This window comes from Tamandua tetradactyla, chromosome 1 (assembly GCF_023851605.1).
Source record: "Tamandua tetradactyla isolate mTamTet1 chromosome 1, mTamTet1.pri, whole genome shotgun sequence".
Classification (NCBI taxonomy): Eukaryota; Metazoa; Chordata; class Mammalia; order Pilosa; family Myrmecophagidae; genus Tamandua; species Tamandua tetradactyla.
In genome coordinates, this window is record NC_135327.1 from 85,506,316 (window position 1) to 85,523,025 (window position 16,710).

The window sequence follows — 16,710 nt, forward strand, 5'->3', positions numbered from 1 at the left end:
ATCAATAAAATTGATGGGCCAATAGCAAGACTGACAAAAAAAAAAGAGAGAGGATGCAAATAAACAAAATTGGAAATGAGAAGGGGTGTATTACCACAGAACCTGAAGAAATAAAAGAAATAATAAAAGGATATTATGAACAGCTATACACAACATATTAGACAACTTAGATGAAATGGACAAATTCCTGGAGTCACACAAACAAGCTACACTGACTCAGGAAGAAATAGAAGATCTCAACAAACCAATCACAAGTAAAAAGATTCAATCAGTCCTCAAAATCTTCCTATGAAGAAAAGCCCAGGGCCAGATGGCTTCACAGGGGAATCTTATTAAGCATTCCAGAAAGAACTAACACCAATCCTGCTCAAACTTTTCCAAAACATTGAGGAAAAAGGAACTTACCTAACTCATTTTATGAAGCTAAATATCATTTTAACACCAAAACCTGGTAAAGATGCTTTTAGAAAGGAAAACTACAGGCCAATCTCCCTAATGAATATAGATGCAAAAAATCTCAACAAAATATTAACAAATCCAATCCAACAACACATTAAAAGAATTATACACCATGACCAAGTAGAGTTTATATGAGGAATGCAAGGATGGTTTGACACAAGAAAATCGATTAATGTAATACAGCACATTAACAAATCAAAAGGGAAAAATCACATGATTATCTCGATTGAAGCTGAAAAAGCATTCAACAAAATTCAGCATCCTTTTCTGATAAAAACACTCCAAAAGATAAGAATCAAAGGTAACTACCTCAATATGATGAAGGGATTATATGAAAACCGATACCCAGCATCATACTCAATAAGAGACTGAAACTGTCCCCCTAAGATCAGGAACAAGACAAGAATGCCCCCTGTCACCACTGTTATTCAACATTGTGCTAGAAGTTCTAGCTAGAGCAATCAGGCAGCACAAAGAAATAAAAGGCATCCAAATTGGAAAAGAAGAAGTAAAACTTTCATTATTTGCAGATGATATGATACTATACTTGGAAGATCCTGAGAAATCTACAGCAAAGTTACTTGATCTAATACACAAATTCAACAAGGTGGTGGTATATAAAATTAATGAGCAAAAATCAGTAACATTTCTATACACAAGCAATGACTTAGCTGAGGAGTCAGTTAAGGAAAAAATTCCATTGAAAATAGCAACTAAAAGAATCAAGTACTTAGGAATGAACTTCACTAGGGAGATAAAGCACTTGTACACAGAAAACTATATAACATTGCTAAAAGAAATCAAAGGAGACCTAAACAGGTGGAAAGACATTCTCTGCTAATGGATAGGAAGGCTAAATATAGTTAAGATATCAATTCTTCCCAAATTTTTCTACATATTCAACACAGTAACAATCAAAATTCCAACAACCTACTTTGAAGTCTTGGACAAGAAGGGAAAGAGACCTAGAATAGCTAAAAGCATCCTAAAAAAGAAGAACAAAGTGGGAGGATTAACTCCCTGACTTTAAAACCCATTATAAAGCTACAGTGGTCAAAACAGCATGGTACTGGCACAAAGATAGAAGCATTGACCAATGGAATTGAACTGAGACTGCAGAAATAGACTACCATATCTATGGTCAACTGATTTTTGACAAGGCCCCCAAACCCTATAATCTGGGACAAAATAATCTTCAATAATTGGGCATGGAAGAACTGAATATCAATAGTCTAGAGAATGAAAGAAGACCCCTATCTTACACTCTACACAAAAATTAACTCAAAGTGGATCAAACACCTAAATATAAAAACTAGCACCATAAAACTTCTAGAAGAAAATGTAGGGAAACATCTTCAAGACTTAGTAATAAAAGGTGGCTTCCTAAACTTTACACCCAAAGCCCAATAAACAACAGAAAAAATAGATAAATGGGAACTCCTCAAAAGCAAATGTTTCTGCACCTCCTAGGACTTTGTCAAAAAGCTGAAGAGACAGCCAACTCATGGGAGAAAATATTTGGAAATCACATATCAGACAAAAGTTTGATTTCCTGTATATACAAAGAAATTATACAACTCAACAACAAAAGAACAAACAGTCCAACTATAAAATGGGCTAAAAATATGAATAGGCATTTTTCTGAAGAGCAAATACAGATGGCTCAAAAGCACATGAAGAGATGCTCATTTTTACTGGCTATAAGGGAAATGCAGCTCAAGACTATAATGAGATACCACCTCACACCTATAAGAATGGCTGCTATTAAACAAACAGGAAACTATAAATGTTGGAGAGGATATGGAGAAACTGGGACCCTTATGCACTGCTAGTGGGAATGTATAATGGTGCAGCCACTATGGAAGACTGTTTGCAATTCCTTAGGAAACTAAATATCAAGTTGCTCTATGACCCATCAATAATACTACTTGATATATACTCAGAAGAACTGAAAGCAATAACACAAACAGATGTTTGCACACTGATGTTCATAGCAGCATTATTCACAATCACCACAAGATGGAAACATACCAAATGCCCATCAACAGATGAGTGGATCAAGAAAATGTGGTATATACATATGATGGAATGTTATGCAGCAGTAAGACAAAATGACATCCTGAAGCACATGACAAGATGGATAAACCTTGAGGACATAATGCTGAGTGAAATTAGCCAGGCACAAAAGGGTAGATACTGTATGATTCCACTTTTATGACCAGCATAAAGGTATAATCAGAAGCTTATAATATAGAAAATAGGGGACATGGAGAAATATGGAAGCTAGAGATGGGTGAACTGTTAGCTAATGAGGTTGAACTCTGGTGTAAGGGAAGAGATAGGAGTGAAGGTGATTCTCTAGTGGGTCTAGAAGTAGTATTACCATATTGAAGATGAACAAGAATGAAAGGGATTGTATAGACCTATGTGTCTCACTGACTCACACTAGAAATAGGAATGAGTTCTTGCAAGAATTACTTCAAATATATGATTCTCATATAAAGCTTGTTTAAGTCCAGGGTAGAGGGGGGAAACTGCTATTGCATGCTATGAGCTATGTTCAAAAGGAAACCATCAGCACTACCACAGCAACAGCAGAGGTAAATAATGGTGTGAGAGACAAGAGTTAAGACACGGTTTAGATTTCCTATTTGCTGAGGGCGTGTTTATTGGTTTTCTGTCTCTTGGGAACAATGAAATTATCTAAAATTGAGAATGTTGATGAGCTGTGCATTTTGGGCCCTCTACATGATGCCCGATGAATGCAGGTGGCTGAAGGATGCACTGATGGAGAAGTAGATTGGTGAACGATGGTGTATACTTATGAATGAAAGTTGTGCTCTTACAAAAAGGAACAATGTTGTGAGGCATGCAATGATGTGAATGAACCTGTGGGACATTTAGTAAGACAAAAAATCCAGAAACAAAAAAACAAGAATGCTATGATCACCTTAAGAAAATGTTATAAGAAAACGGGGGCCTAGATTGTAAATTTTTAGAGTGGACACATTAAGTCCGGAGTGGTGGTTATTATTTCTGAATTTTGAGAGGCTGTTTCATATGTATAACTTGATATTTAGAGATAAGAATGAATAGGTTGGGGCTAAAATAATTCATAACATAGGGGTAATGAAGACAAGGTCTATATTTTAGAACCACACATACTCTTTGAGGCCAATGGAAGAAAGGTTTATTTGGTCTGGAACTGAAATTTTCTATAGGGCATAATCTAATTTAACTTATCTGCATAGCTCATTTGAACAATTGAAACAGAGGGAACACAGAATAAGAAAGAGGTCCTTTAATCCTACATAGATTATTGTAATGCCTGGATACATCTTAGAGTACATTATGCAGGTAATCAAAAAGTATTGGCAAAGTCCCCTGAGGGATGGGAGAAAGAAAATGTGAAACTATTAAATCTTACCATAAGGAAATCTCCTGATATTGTGTCAAACTTTAGGGACACCCAAATCAATAGGCCATTCCCTGGATCATGAGGCTTACTCTTGTGAAACTTATGTAGGTAGCGGAGAAGCTTAGACTACCTATAGGCAGGCTTAAGGGTTACCTCTGGAAGACCTCTTTTGTTTCTCAGATGTAGCCTCACTCTCTCTAAGCCCAACTCAGCAAGTGAAATCATTGCCCTCCCCCCTACATGGGACATGACATCCAGGGGTGAAAGTCTCCCTGGTGATGTGTGAAATGACTCCCAGGGATGAATCCAGATCTGGTACCATGGGATCAACAACTCCATCCTGACCAAAAGAGGGAAGAGAAGTGTAATTAATAAAGTACCAATGACAGAGAGAGTTCAAATAGATTCAAGAGGCTACCCTGGAGGTTGCTCTTATGCAAGCTTCAGGTAGACCTTGTTACCTATCATAATCAGCCAACCTGGACCATTCAGCCAATCTTAAAGAACACCTATAGCAATATATAAGATTCTACAAGGGCTCCATGCACTAAAGTGACTTTCCAGAAACCTACAGCCTTCAGATGGGTCCCTGGCCCAGATAAGTCCTGACATAGCCCAGCCTCTCCAGAACATCAGGTAGTTCCATCTCTCTACCCATAATAGTGACAGACCCTTCCAATATCAAAAATTTAGAATTGCCATAGCCCAAATACCCCTAAAAAGAGGGATGGAAAGATCAAAGGTGATGGTAGAGTTATACAGAGAAGACAGGATTTAACAAATGAATATGAATGCTGAATCATTAAATTGATATCTCTTGTAGTCTCCAGTATGTTAGAGCAGCTAGAAGTAAAAACCCAAAGTAGTGGAATTATAACCCATGTCAAACTCTGAAATCTGTTCTACAACTAATTGTGGTGCTGTGCTTTGAAATTTATAGCTTTGTTGTACATATGTTATTTTTCACAAAAAAAAAAGAAGGAAAAAAATCTATTGTGATGATAAAGAAATATTTAAGCCCTCTAGCCTTCTCTATTCTAGAGCAGCTAGAAGTAAAAATCTGAGAGGATCATGTAACCCATGACAAACTCTGGGATCTGTCCTGCAACTACTTTTTGAAGAGCTTGGAAAACTACTGCTTTTTTTTTCTTCACTTTGAATATATGTTATACTATACAATAAAAAAGTTAAGGGCGGGCCATGGTGGCTCAGTGGCACAGTTCTCGCCTGGCATACCACAGACCCAGGTTCAATTCCCAGTGCCTGCCCATGTGAAAAAAAAAAAAAAGAAAGGGTGGAAGATGAGAATAATGCACAAACACATGTATTCACAATGCCCCAAACTGACTATTGCTAAGATTTTGACATATTTGCATTGTCTTTCTTTTGTGAAATCAAAGCATGGCAGATAAACTTGAAACACCCGTTGGCCTTCCATCACCCCTGGTTCCATTCTTCTCCCTCCTCCCTAGAGGGAACCACTAGCATGAATTGAATGGAGATCATTCTTTTCCAATTTTGTACTCTCACATTCATTTATATGACTCCATACAAAATTTACAATATTGTTCTGTGGGTGATTTTTTTTAACCTTCTCTTGATAAAACAAAACAGATATAGAAAACAACACAAAGCAAATGTATAGCATCATCACTATTAAAAGACGAGCACCCTTGTACACAAAGCTCAGGGGAAGAGTGAGAACTCTGCCGGTTGCCCCAGAAGCTCTGTCCATGTGTCCCCTCCTATCATAAACACTTCCCTTTACCCAAAATAACAACATCCTGAGTTTTATGGCAATCATCTCCTTGCATTTCTTTACAGCATTATCAATCAAGTAGGTATCCCTGGAAACCATAGTCTTGCCCAATTTTTAAAATTTTGATGTGTCTTCTAAGTCTGTTTTAATCTACACATTTCCTCTCCATACTTTCCTTTTCCTTATAATTTAGTTGTGGATGTTGACCTGGAGTGTTTCCTCACAGTCTGGATTTTGTTGATTGCATCCCTACGGTATAATTTAAAATGTCTCTTCATGCCCTGTGTTTCCTAAAAATTGGCAGCCTGATCCCGAGGCTTGATCATGTCCCAGTTTGTTTTCTTTGGCAAGACTATAAGTGGTGCTGTTTTCTTTCCTCAGGAGGCCATCATATGTGGTTTTCTCTTTGTGTGTGTGCATGATGTCAGCAGCTGCCAATGCTCCATGGATAAATCTATTAATTCATTGAGGATTGCAAAATGCAACCCTTTTCAGTGTCAAATGTCCTTTCAATGATTAGTTGAAATATATTATATTATCAGTTGAAATATATTATATTACCAGTTGAAATATATTAGAGATGCTTTCCCTCATCTATTATTTGGTTACCCAGTGGTACTATTCAAATAGGAAAGGCAGGATAAATGCTTAATTCTTCCTCTTTATTTACAAGTTGACAAGATAGCACATTGGTTTTCCATCATCAACTCAAAGTCATCCTTTAGTTTTCTTCAAAATATTATTATAAACTCATAAACTTAAATATATTTTATGGATTTCAGTCAATTGTAATTATTATCCTTCTCGAAGCTCAAATTGTTCAATTTTTAAGTATTAGGAGCTTCTTCGAGTTGGATCCTTTGTTCTTTTGACACCGCCCTGAGTAATCTTTGATAGGTTCCTCACTAGCTGATTTGACAAGGTGCTCCAGCCCTGTCTTGTATATTTCCAGCCTCAGGCTTGAAATCAGTCGCTTTTTCTAAGAAACTTTTGTTACTTTTAGTGGCAAATAGTATTTCAAGACCACAATCTGGACACTTGGTGGTGCTTATTTTCACTGAGTTGGTCATTCTTTTTAGATCCCTTCAATGGACAAAGATAGGAAATACAAATGTATATACATATGCATAATAAATCCATATACACATACAATTTCTTAAGATAAAAGATCTAATGAGTTCACACTTCAAGTTCAAATTCAGAAATATAAGATTATTTCCTTAATCTCTTCTGTGCCATGTCTGTACATCCTTCCTTCTACAAGGACACAGGAATTAATATGATTAGAATATCTCATAATTACTCATTTACCTATTCCTCATGATACAACAGCCTCAGAATAAGGATTCTACTATGGCTACAATTAATATAATTTATAATTTTTGAGAGTAGTTAAAAATGTTTGCAAATGCTTCTCCCATTTCTCCACCCTTTTTAGCTGTCATACTATATTATTGGAGCATATAGCCATTACATACATCACCCATTCACTTTTACTCTCATTTACTCTTGGTTCTACCAGCAACTCTATGATTAATGCTCACCATCAGCCCTTATGTGGACATCTCTCTTGTTGAGTTGTCCAAAGCTCATTCCTCAGGAAGGCTCAAGGGAACAATATTTTCTCAATTCTTGCATTTAATGACAGACCGTATGTGCCCTTCATACTTGAAACCCAGTGTTTTTCAGGATATAAATATATCTGGATGTATTTTCTTGATATATATATTTGACATGCAATTAGTTTCTGTGAATATCTTAAATATGTTATTAAAAAGCGTGATGATCATCTAATTTTCTTTCCCTTATAAGTCACTGTTGTTTCTGCCTAGAAGCTCAAAAGGTTTTATTTTCCTTTCCTGTAGTTAAGTAATCTAACAAGAACATGTCTTGGTATTTATTGTTCAGGACAGATGATCTTCTCAGGCATGCAGTGTGCTGTCTCAATATATGGTTTCAAGTATATATATTTTTAATTTTAGCAAAGTTTTCTTGACCAAAATAATTAGCATTTGTTTCCTTGATTTGGTTTTCTTTTTTCAGAGACTTCTTTTTATCTACATTTTGAATCTTCTTTGTTTATCTTCAATATTTTACCATCACTTGAATACTTTTTTATTTCATTCTTCATTTAACCTCAAAATCTGTCCTTTTTCACCTTCTATTTTTCTTATGACATTGTTAATTGTATTCACATGTTCTTGCATTTACTTTAGTCTTCCTTTCTGAAATAATTTTTACTGGAACCTAAGTTCACTTATTATGTGAGCTTTTCTGATTCTGATTTATGTGGGTCTTTCATGTCTTGTGTCATTTTATTAATGGCTGTGTTTTAGTTTGCTAAATGCTGCCAGAATGCAATATATCAGAAATGGAATGGCTTTTAAAAAGGGAATTTGTTAAGTTACAAGTTTACAGTTCTAAGGCCATAAAAATGTCCAAACTAAGGCATCCAGAAAGAGATGCCTTGACTCAAGAAAGGCTGAATGTCTCACGTGGAAGGCCTGTGACTGGCATCTGCTGGTCCCTGTTCCCAGTTCTGTTACTTCTAGCTTCTGATTCTGGTGGCTGCCTCCCTAAGGTTCTGTGGGTCTTCACTTAACTGCTCCTGGGAAAAACTCTGGATTTCACCTCTTAGTTTCCCTTCACTTTCTCCAGGCTCTGGCTTGTTTAGCATCTCATGGAAAGGTGCATGGCAATGTCTGCTGGGCTCATCATCTCCAAACATCTGTGTCTAGGCATCTGTTCTCTATGTTTGCACTCCAAGCATCTCTAAGTGTCTGTGTCTATGTCTTCTCTGAAGCAGTTGTGTGTGTTTTTCAAAAATCCCTTCCTTTTTAAAGGATTCAAGAAAACTAATCAAGATGCAGCTTGAATGGACGGAGACATATCTCCATCTAATCAAAAGGTCACGCCCACAATTGAGTGGATTCTATCTCCATGGAAACAACCTAATCAAAAGGTCTCCTTACAATACTGAATCAGGGTTAGAAGAACAAAGCTTTTCTTGGGTGAATAACAATTTCAAACAGACAGCACAGTCTGTTAACTTATTTTGAAATAATGTTTTAACATTATTTAATCATTCTGTTCCTTCTTTTTTCCTTATAATAACTTTGTATGGGAGTCAGCCTAGAAACATATCTGTTGCTCATTTTTATGTGAAATTATTTTTCCCAAACTCATAAAAAGAAAGGCAGTTCAGGATAGCTTTTCTAAATGTACAGAGTTGCTTCTTTTGTTTCTGCAAACTGTTGAAAGCAAATATGGCAGCCTGCTTTCTGAGATTTCCTGACTGTTTCCCCTCCTGCATTTATCTGGGCTTTCTTTTTACTTTGCATCTATCCAGCTCAATTTTTATTCCAATTCCATCAGAACACCCTAGTACCTTTAGTTCTTCTGATTGTAGGCCCCTTGTGTTTACCATTTACCGATGTGGTCAAAACCTCTCCAAAGTGCAGTTGCAATTCTTATATTGGCCCACCACAATTTCCAGTCCACATTGATTGGCTCTTTAGGGGTTCTTCTGGCTCATCTGACATGGTATTGCTTCTGTCTACTTCTTCCTGCACAAACACTGAAAAGCCCAGGTCTTCGGGCTGTTGGTGGTTTGTCCTCACCTAATTATATTTTGAGGCTCATGGAGATACCTTGTCAACTAGTTCTGTTGTAACTATTATTCATGGGCTTTTAGTTTTGCTATCTACTTGCTGTGGATTTTGGTTTGGTTTTAATGCAACCAACATCATCTTTCTAGAGTCCTCCTTTGTGGGCGCTTTAATTTTACATAAATGGTCTAATGTATGTATTGCCTTGAAACTTTCTTTCTCCATTATGTTTCTAAGATCTATGCATGTTAAGACATATGGACATACCTCAAGCCTCTTAATTACTCTATAGTACTTCACCATATAAATATCCCACATTTTATTTACCCATCCCTTCTTATTGGACATTCACAATCTATTATTTACATTTTCACAACTCCTAGTTAAAGAAAGAGGGACAAATATTATTACCATTTCACAATAGAAAACATGAAGAACAGTCAAAATTATCATTAAACATCTGTTTTAACTGGTTGTCATTTCTGTGCAATAAACCATTCTGACAGACATAACATTTGTACCATTGAGTTTGAGTTTCTCTTTTTAGGCCAAGTTGTGTTGCACAAATGTTAAATACTGTCCAAAAATCCAGTTTCCTAGATTAGCCCTTATACTTTACACACTTGCAAAACATAAAACAACCCAAGGGCATTCAAGGTTCAAACTTGTTTCCTTCTGACTCTGATCAGGAAATTTCAGAGTTTGGTAAGATAAAGTGAGAGCGTAAAACTCACGTCGTGGTGAAATTGGAGGTGACACTTCACCAAAGAAATTAAAGTAGAGATTTCAGTTGTCAATAGTGGTTTTCTTTTCAACTGGGGAAAGTTGACAATATTAAGAAAGCTTTTTTTTGGGTTATTTTCATTTTATTAATTGATTCTTTTCTTTAGCTGTCAGATGGTAAAACATTAAAGCTTCTTTACACTTGACAAACAGAAAAGTAGAGTGGGCATTACTGTCCCCATTTTATGGGTGTGGTATACAGTGCACAGAATTAAGTGATTTGTGCGGGGTGGCATAGATACACTGTCTCTTAGCTAAGGATTTTTTCTTCTGGAAACACAATAGGCCTGGACTGAAGCACCTACCTAAACCCAATATCGCCTTCTATTTGGGGAGCCAGAATGGGGAACAGAAAAGGGTGAATTGATGCTTGTCAGTACACAGTTATTATTCTTTAAGTAATATCATTTTAACTTCCAAATGCAAACAAGTGCACAGAACATAACCTTAGCAGAGTAAGTGTGTATGCAACCTTCTTGAGACTAATCACTCAATAGATCATGTTGGTCTCTCCTGTACGTGAGAAGACAATTTTTCAAATTGTGCAAAGCATTTCTGACCTTCAGTTTCACCTACTGCTTTTGCCTCTGGCTCTCATTAGTAAACACCTTAGAAGAATCTCAGAATTGTTAATGGAAAAATGATTAATGGAATCATTCTCACTAAGGGTCAGCAGAATCACATGCCCTGAGAGTCTTGCTAGACTCTTCATTTCTTGGGTCATCCATGCAGAAATCTTATCTCTGTGGAACATGATAGTTAAAAACTCATCCAGACTTAAAATGAAGAAGGCATCTCTCCTTACATTCTTAGGTTCAGAATATCTTCATTATATAGAAACTGTAGCAACAGAACTAGCCGGGTAGTCAGTTAATCTCCCTGTGCTTTAAATCTCTGAACAATAGTTAGGGTGTGTAATAATGCTTGTCATGCCTGAGGTAGACAAGACACATCAAAAAAAATGTTCAAAACACCTTGAGACATATATTACAAATAACATGGGATTTTTGAATAAAAAGCTTTCAACCTCAGTTGAACTGCTATGTCTACAATCTCGAGCAAATATTGAGCTCTCTAAACTTGTGTTCTTGCCTATAGTATACAAATGAAAATAACCACTCCCTCAAAAGTTTCCTATGAGAAAGCAAGTAATGGTAAATACTAGGTGACTTACAATTGGAATGTTCTAGAGCTTTATTTACATGTACATATTTATATGTAAATATAATGTAAATGTCTGATGATTACTCAATTGTATTTTGCTTTTTGGAATGCCACACTTTTTTTCCTATACTGTTCCAAGTCCCTACTCTTTGACTCTGGGGAAATTACATGCTCTGTACATTCCTGGTTATATAGTGTTTATCTGTATAATTTTTCTTTAGATGGGGTAATATCAGTATGTTAAGTCACTCTTTTCTTTAGCTGTATCAATAACGGTTGGGTTACCATCTGATCATGGCTGTCTGGGGATTTTCTGGTTCTTTCCAGAGATTTTGCTTATTTCTGCAGGGAGCCCTTCTGTCTTGATCTTAGGGTTTAGCTCTCAGAAGACCATCTCACGTTCCACATTTTCTTAATGAGGCTTGAGTGGCCTCTCTAACAATCAGAATCCTTTTGAGAAACTGATTGTTCATTTGGTCCTGCTTAATGGATGAGGAGAACCTTGAAGCCTTTTGCTTTGACTTGAGAAAAACAGAATTAAGCACTCACACACAGACACACACACACACACACACACACACACACACACACACACACACGCTTCTTACTTTACCAGAAAGAAGATGACTTTTCTTTGCCTTTCAGCTAGTGCTGCAAGTTTATCAAAGAACTCTCTAATGTCAGTTTTTAAATTGCTCTGCTCTAGGCTGAGCTAGTTCTACATTAGCAATACTTTAAACTTTCTTCCAAAGTGCCTTGCTGGTTCACTTAATTTTGAATGTCTCTTACATAGTTCTCCAAACTTACAAGATGCTATAATGAAGGGAATCAAATCCCACTCCCATATATTTTTCAAGGAGAAAATTGAAATCCAGAGAGAGAGAAAGCAATTTGCCTGAGGTCAGAAACCAGTTAGCTGGTGCTGGAACTCTCAAAACTTGAGGGCTATGAAATCAGAGCCTCTTGACCCTCTCCACAGCCACACCCCTAAAATGCAGCACCCAGGGAAAGGGGATTTTTAACATAAGATTTAATTCACGTCGTAGAACTCACCCATTTAACGTGCACAATCCAATGGCTTTTAGTATTTTCGAAGAACTGTGCATCCATCACCATAGTCAATTTTAGAATATTTACATTAACCTCCCAAGAAAAATCCAATTTCCTTCAGCTCTCATCCTCAATTCTTCCTATTCCCCAACCCACCCCACCCTCATCCTAGCCACCCACCAATTTTTCTATCTCTATGGATTTACCTATTTACCTATGAACATTTCATATAAATGACATCATTCAGTATATAGTCTTTCATCATGACTGGCTTCTTCCACTTAGCACAGTGTTTTTAAGATTCAGCCATGTTGTAGCACGTATCTATTTAATTCTTTCTTATGGTTAAATAATACTCCATTGCATGCATGCACTACTTTTTATTTATCAACTCATCAGAGGATAGATATTTAGGTTGTTTTCATTTTTAACTATTATGAATAATACTGCTATGAGCAATCTTATAGATGGTTTTGCGTGGATATATGTTTACAGTTCTCATGGGTGGGATTACTGGATCATATGTTATTCTATATTTAGCTAGTAGGAGAAAGACCAGACGGTTTTTCAAAGTGGCAGCACCATTTTAAATTCTCACCAGCAAAGCATAAATGTTCTTCCAATTTCTCCACATCCTCATCAACACCTGTTATTATGTCATTTTTATTATAGCAATCTTTATAGGTATGAAGTGGTATTTCATTGTGGTTTTAATATGCATTTGCATGATGACTAATGACATTGAGCACCTTTTCATGTATTTATTGGCCATTTTTGAAGAAATGTTTATTCAAGCCCTTTGTACATTTTTAAATTGGTCTATTTTTTTAATTAAATGTAGTCCTTATTTATATATTATAGATGCAAGTCCCTTATCAGATACATGAAATGCAAAATTTTTTCCCATTTGGGGGTTTTCTTTTCACTTTCTTGATGGAGTGCTTTGAAACACAGAAGTTTTTAATTTAATGAAGTCCAATTTTTGTATTTTGTTCTCTGATTTTTGTGCTTTTGGTCTCATATTTAAGAAACTGTCACCTAATTTAAGATCATGGAGATTCACACTTGTCTTGTTGTAACTAGTTTTATAGTTTTAGCTCTTACATTTGAGCCTTTGAACTATTTTGTGTTAATCTTTGTATATGGCATAAGGTAGGGGTCCAACTTCATTCTTTTGCATGTGGCTATCAAGTTGTTCCAGAATCATTTATTGAAAAGTATTTTCTTTCCCCCATTGAATGATCTCAGCACACTTATCAAAAATCTTCTGGCTGTAGATGTATGGGTTTATTTCTGGAGTCTCAATTCTATTCGTCTGATTTATATGTCTAAAATATGCTAGTACCACAATGTCTTGATCATTGTAGTTATGTATTAAATTTTGAAATTAGAAAGTGTGAGTCCTCCTACTATGATTTTCTTTTTCAAGGTTGCTTTGCTAATCTAGGTCCCTTGACTTTCCATATGAATTTTTTAATCATCTGGTCAATTTCTGTAAAGAAGTCAACTGTTGACAGGCATCATATTAGAGCTGTGGATCAATTTAGACAGCATTGCCATTTGACAATATTAAGTCTGTCAATTCATGAACATGGCACAACTTTTGATTTATTTACATCTTTAATATTCTTCAAGAATGGTGTGTAGTTTTCCAGTATAAGTTTTGTACTTCTTTTGTTCAATTTATTCCTAGGTATTTAATTACTTCTGATGCTTTTGTAATGGAATTGTTTTCTTCATTTCATTTTTTGTTTGCTCACTGTTACTGTATAGAAATACAATTTATTTTTGTATATGATCTTACATCCTGCAACCATGCTGAACTCATGTATTTATTCCTATGAGTTTTGAGTGGATTCTCTAGGATTTACTATGTACAAGATATGTCATCTGAAAGAGAGTATTACTTCTTCCTTTCCAACCTGGATTCCTTTTCTTTTATTTCCTTGACTATTAACCCTGGTTAGACCTTCCAGGACAATGTTGTGTAGAGGTAGTGAGAGTGAATATCCTTGTAATATGCCTGGTCTTATAAGGACAGCACTCAACATTTCATCATAAATTATGACATGAGGTCTGAGCTTTTTGTAGATGACCTTTAACAGGTTGAGGAGAATCCCTTCTATTGCTAGTTTGTTGAGTGTTTTTTAACATGGAAGTTTGTTATAGTTTGTCAAATATACATATATTTTTGCATCTAATGGATGATCGTAAAGCATCTATTGCATTTTTCCTTTATTATACAGATGTAGTGTTTTGTATTAATTGGCTTTTGGATGTTAAATTGACATGGTGTACAATCTTTTTTATGTATTGCTGGATTTGATAATATTTTGTTGAGGATTTCTATATCTGAGATATTGGTCTTTTCTTGGGATATCTTTGTCTTGTTTTGGTATCAGGGTACTACTGGTCTCGTAGAATAAGTTGGAAAGTGTTCCCTCCTCTCCTATTCTGTGGAAAATTTGGGGAGAATTGTTATTATTCTTCTCTAAATGGTTGGTAGAATTTACCTGTGAAGCCATCTTGTCTTGGGCTTTTCTTTGTGGGATTTTTTTTTTCATTACTAATCCAACATCTTTACTTGCTGCAGGTCTATTCAGAGTTCTTCTTGAGTCAAGTTCAATAGTTTATATCTTTCTAGGAATTTGTCCATTACATTTAGGTTATCTAATTTATTGCCACACAGTTGTTCATAGTATTCTCTTATAATTTTATTTTTGTACTGTACACAGTAGTGTGAGCATACGGTTTTTAGGGCCTACTTCAAGAGCAAAATGTATTTAAAGGTTTTATACTTTATTGTAAAAAAATGACAGATGAATCTATCTGTTTTAATATAAAGTAATTTTTAACATTATTTGTCATTAAGGAAAATTGAAGTGCCAGGAAGAGTTTCCTATATTCATCCTGTTGATCCACCAACCCACTTCCAGGCAGGGCCTGGGTGCAGCTTGAAATGCAGCAGAACAAGATAAAATCTACTCAGACAGGACTTTTGGGCTCTGCCCTAGACAGTTCATCTGCCCCCTGACTGTGCTCATGTATTAAATTGAATTATCTACAGTAGACACACAAAACTACAGAAACGGGACCGAATTGTTAATGGGTTTCATTGTGTAGACAGATCAATCTACAAAGCCTTCCAGTGTATGTCCTTTGTGGTACAGATGGCAGCACAGGGACACCTGTGACAGTTGATCTCTTTTGTTTCAGAGATAACAACAGCAAGGAAATAAAATAGCCCAAGTGAAATTTTCCCCCCAAATGAATACCAGACAATATTTCTAACAGAGCTATATTTCTACTTATTTACTTTAACACAAGTCCTTTTTCCTTCAGCTTCAACAAATGAGATCTTAGCCAACGTTCAGATGTTTCCTGCTATAAAGAAAAAAAAACCAAACAAATGTAACTGTGTTTTTATAATAAACTGGCGATATTTAGCTCATACAGTCAACACAGTAGCATCTACATAAACCTACATTGGAAATGATATTTTAATGGATACAGTAATTGTAACATTTCCCTAATCCTTAAAATTAATCATTGAATTAATCACAAATTAATCAGTCAACTTCAATTCCCATTAAAGATAATCACTATTAACTCATGTTAAATTCATCATCATAGAAAATGAATATTCTCTCTCCTTTTCTATTTTTCTTAGAAAAACTGTTCTTGAAAACCAGCTGCTATTTAGTGGTTCACACATTTGGATTAGACATCATAAAACTGTGAGTATCCTATGGCATAGAAATATGATTCAGTTGCTGGGACACGGGAAGAAACAAGAAAACGGGAAGGCAGGAGGCTTCATTTTCAACTTGATGTGCTTACTCCAGTTCTTGTTGATAGAGCCAAAACTGAGACTTGATTTGGATCCTTTGTCATTCTAGGCAAAGGCTCCCCTTGGATTAGAACATGACAGTGTGGCTCAATTTCTCCAAGAACTTCTCAGAAGGAATTTCACAAATAATACCAACAGAGAAAATGACCCTTCCCTACTGGTTGAACACAGTCTTTTGAACCTCTCTCCTGAGCTCCAACACCTGCCCTTTCTCCCATATCCCCCAGACTCTCAGGCCATGCTCTTTCCTTCGCAGGTTCTTCCCTTCTCTCTTCCTGTTTTGCTGGTTTCCCCAGCCCTTATCACTGCCCCAACCCCAACCCTTGCATCTCATTATTCTATAAGTTGGCCATTATCTTTGTCTGCTGTCTTTATTTTACTATTTTCCTTCTGCGAGCTCAGGGATACAGAATCAGATAAATTGCATTCCTCAGTTCATAACACTCTCTTGTCAATAATCCATACATGACTTTCTCATATTTATTATATGTTTGCTTAGTTATTTTGAATCATGTGATAAGCTTCCAGACCCACCACTCAGAACAAAGTCTAGGACCTTGAGAATAATTTATTCTAACCACATTGTCCCTCTATTTCATTTGTATGCATTTCCCTACCC

The 16,710-nt window shown here is 36.0% G+C and overlaps 1 protein-coding gene across 2 annotated transcripts in view; it reads left to right on the top strand.

The window, feature by feature from the left end:
• Positions 1 to 16,710, top strand: part of AOAH (acyloxyacyl hydrolase) — a 224,956-nt gene that overhangs the window by 37,053 nt on the left and 171,193 nt on the right. For both annotated transcript variants that reach the window (XM_077119693.1, XM_077119705.1), the window contains exon 3: positions 15,912 to 15,978. In XM_077119693.1, coding sequence (XP_076975808.1) covers positions 15,912 to 15,978 — 67 coding nt within the window. The remainder of the gene's footprint in view (positions 1 to 15,911; positions 15,979 to 16,710) is intronic.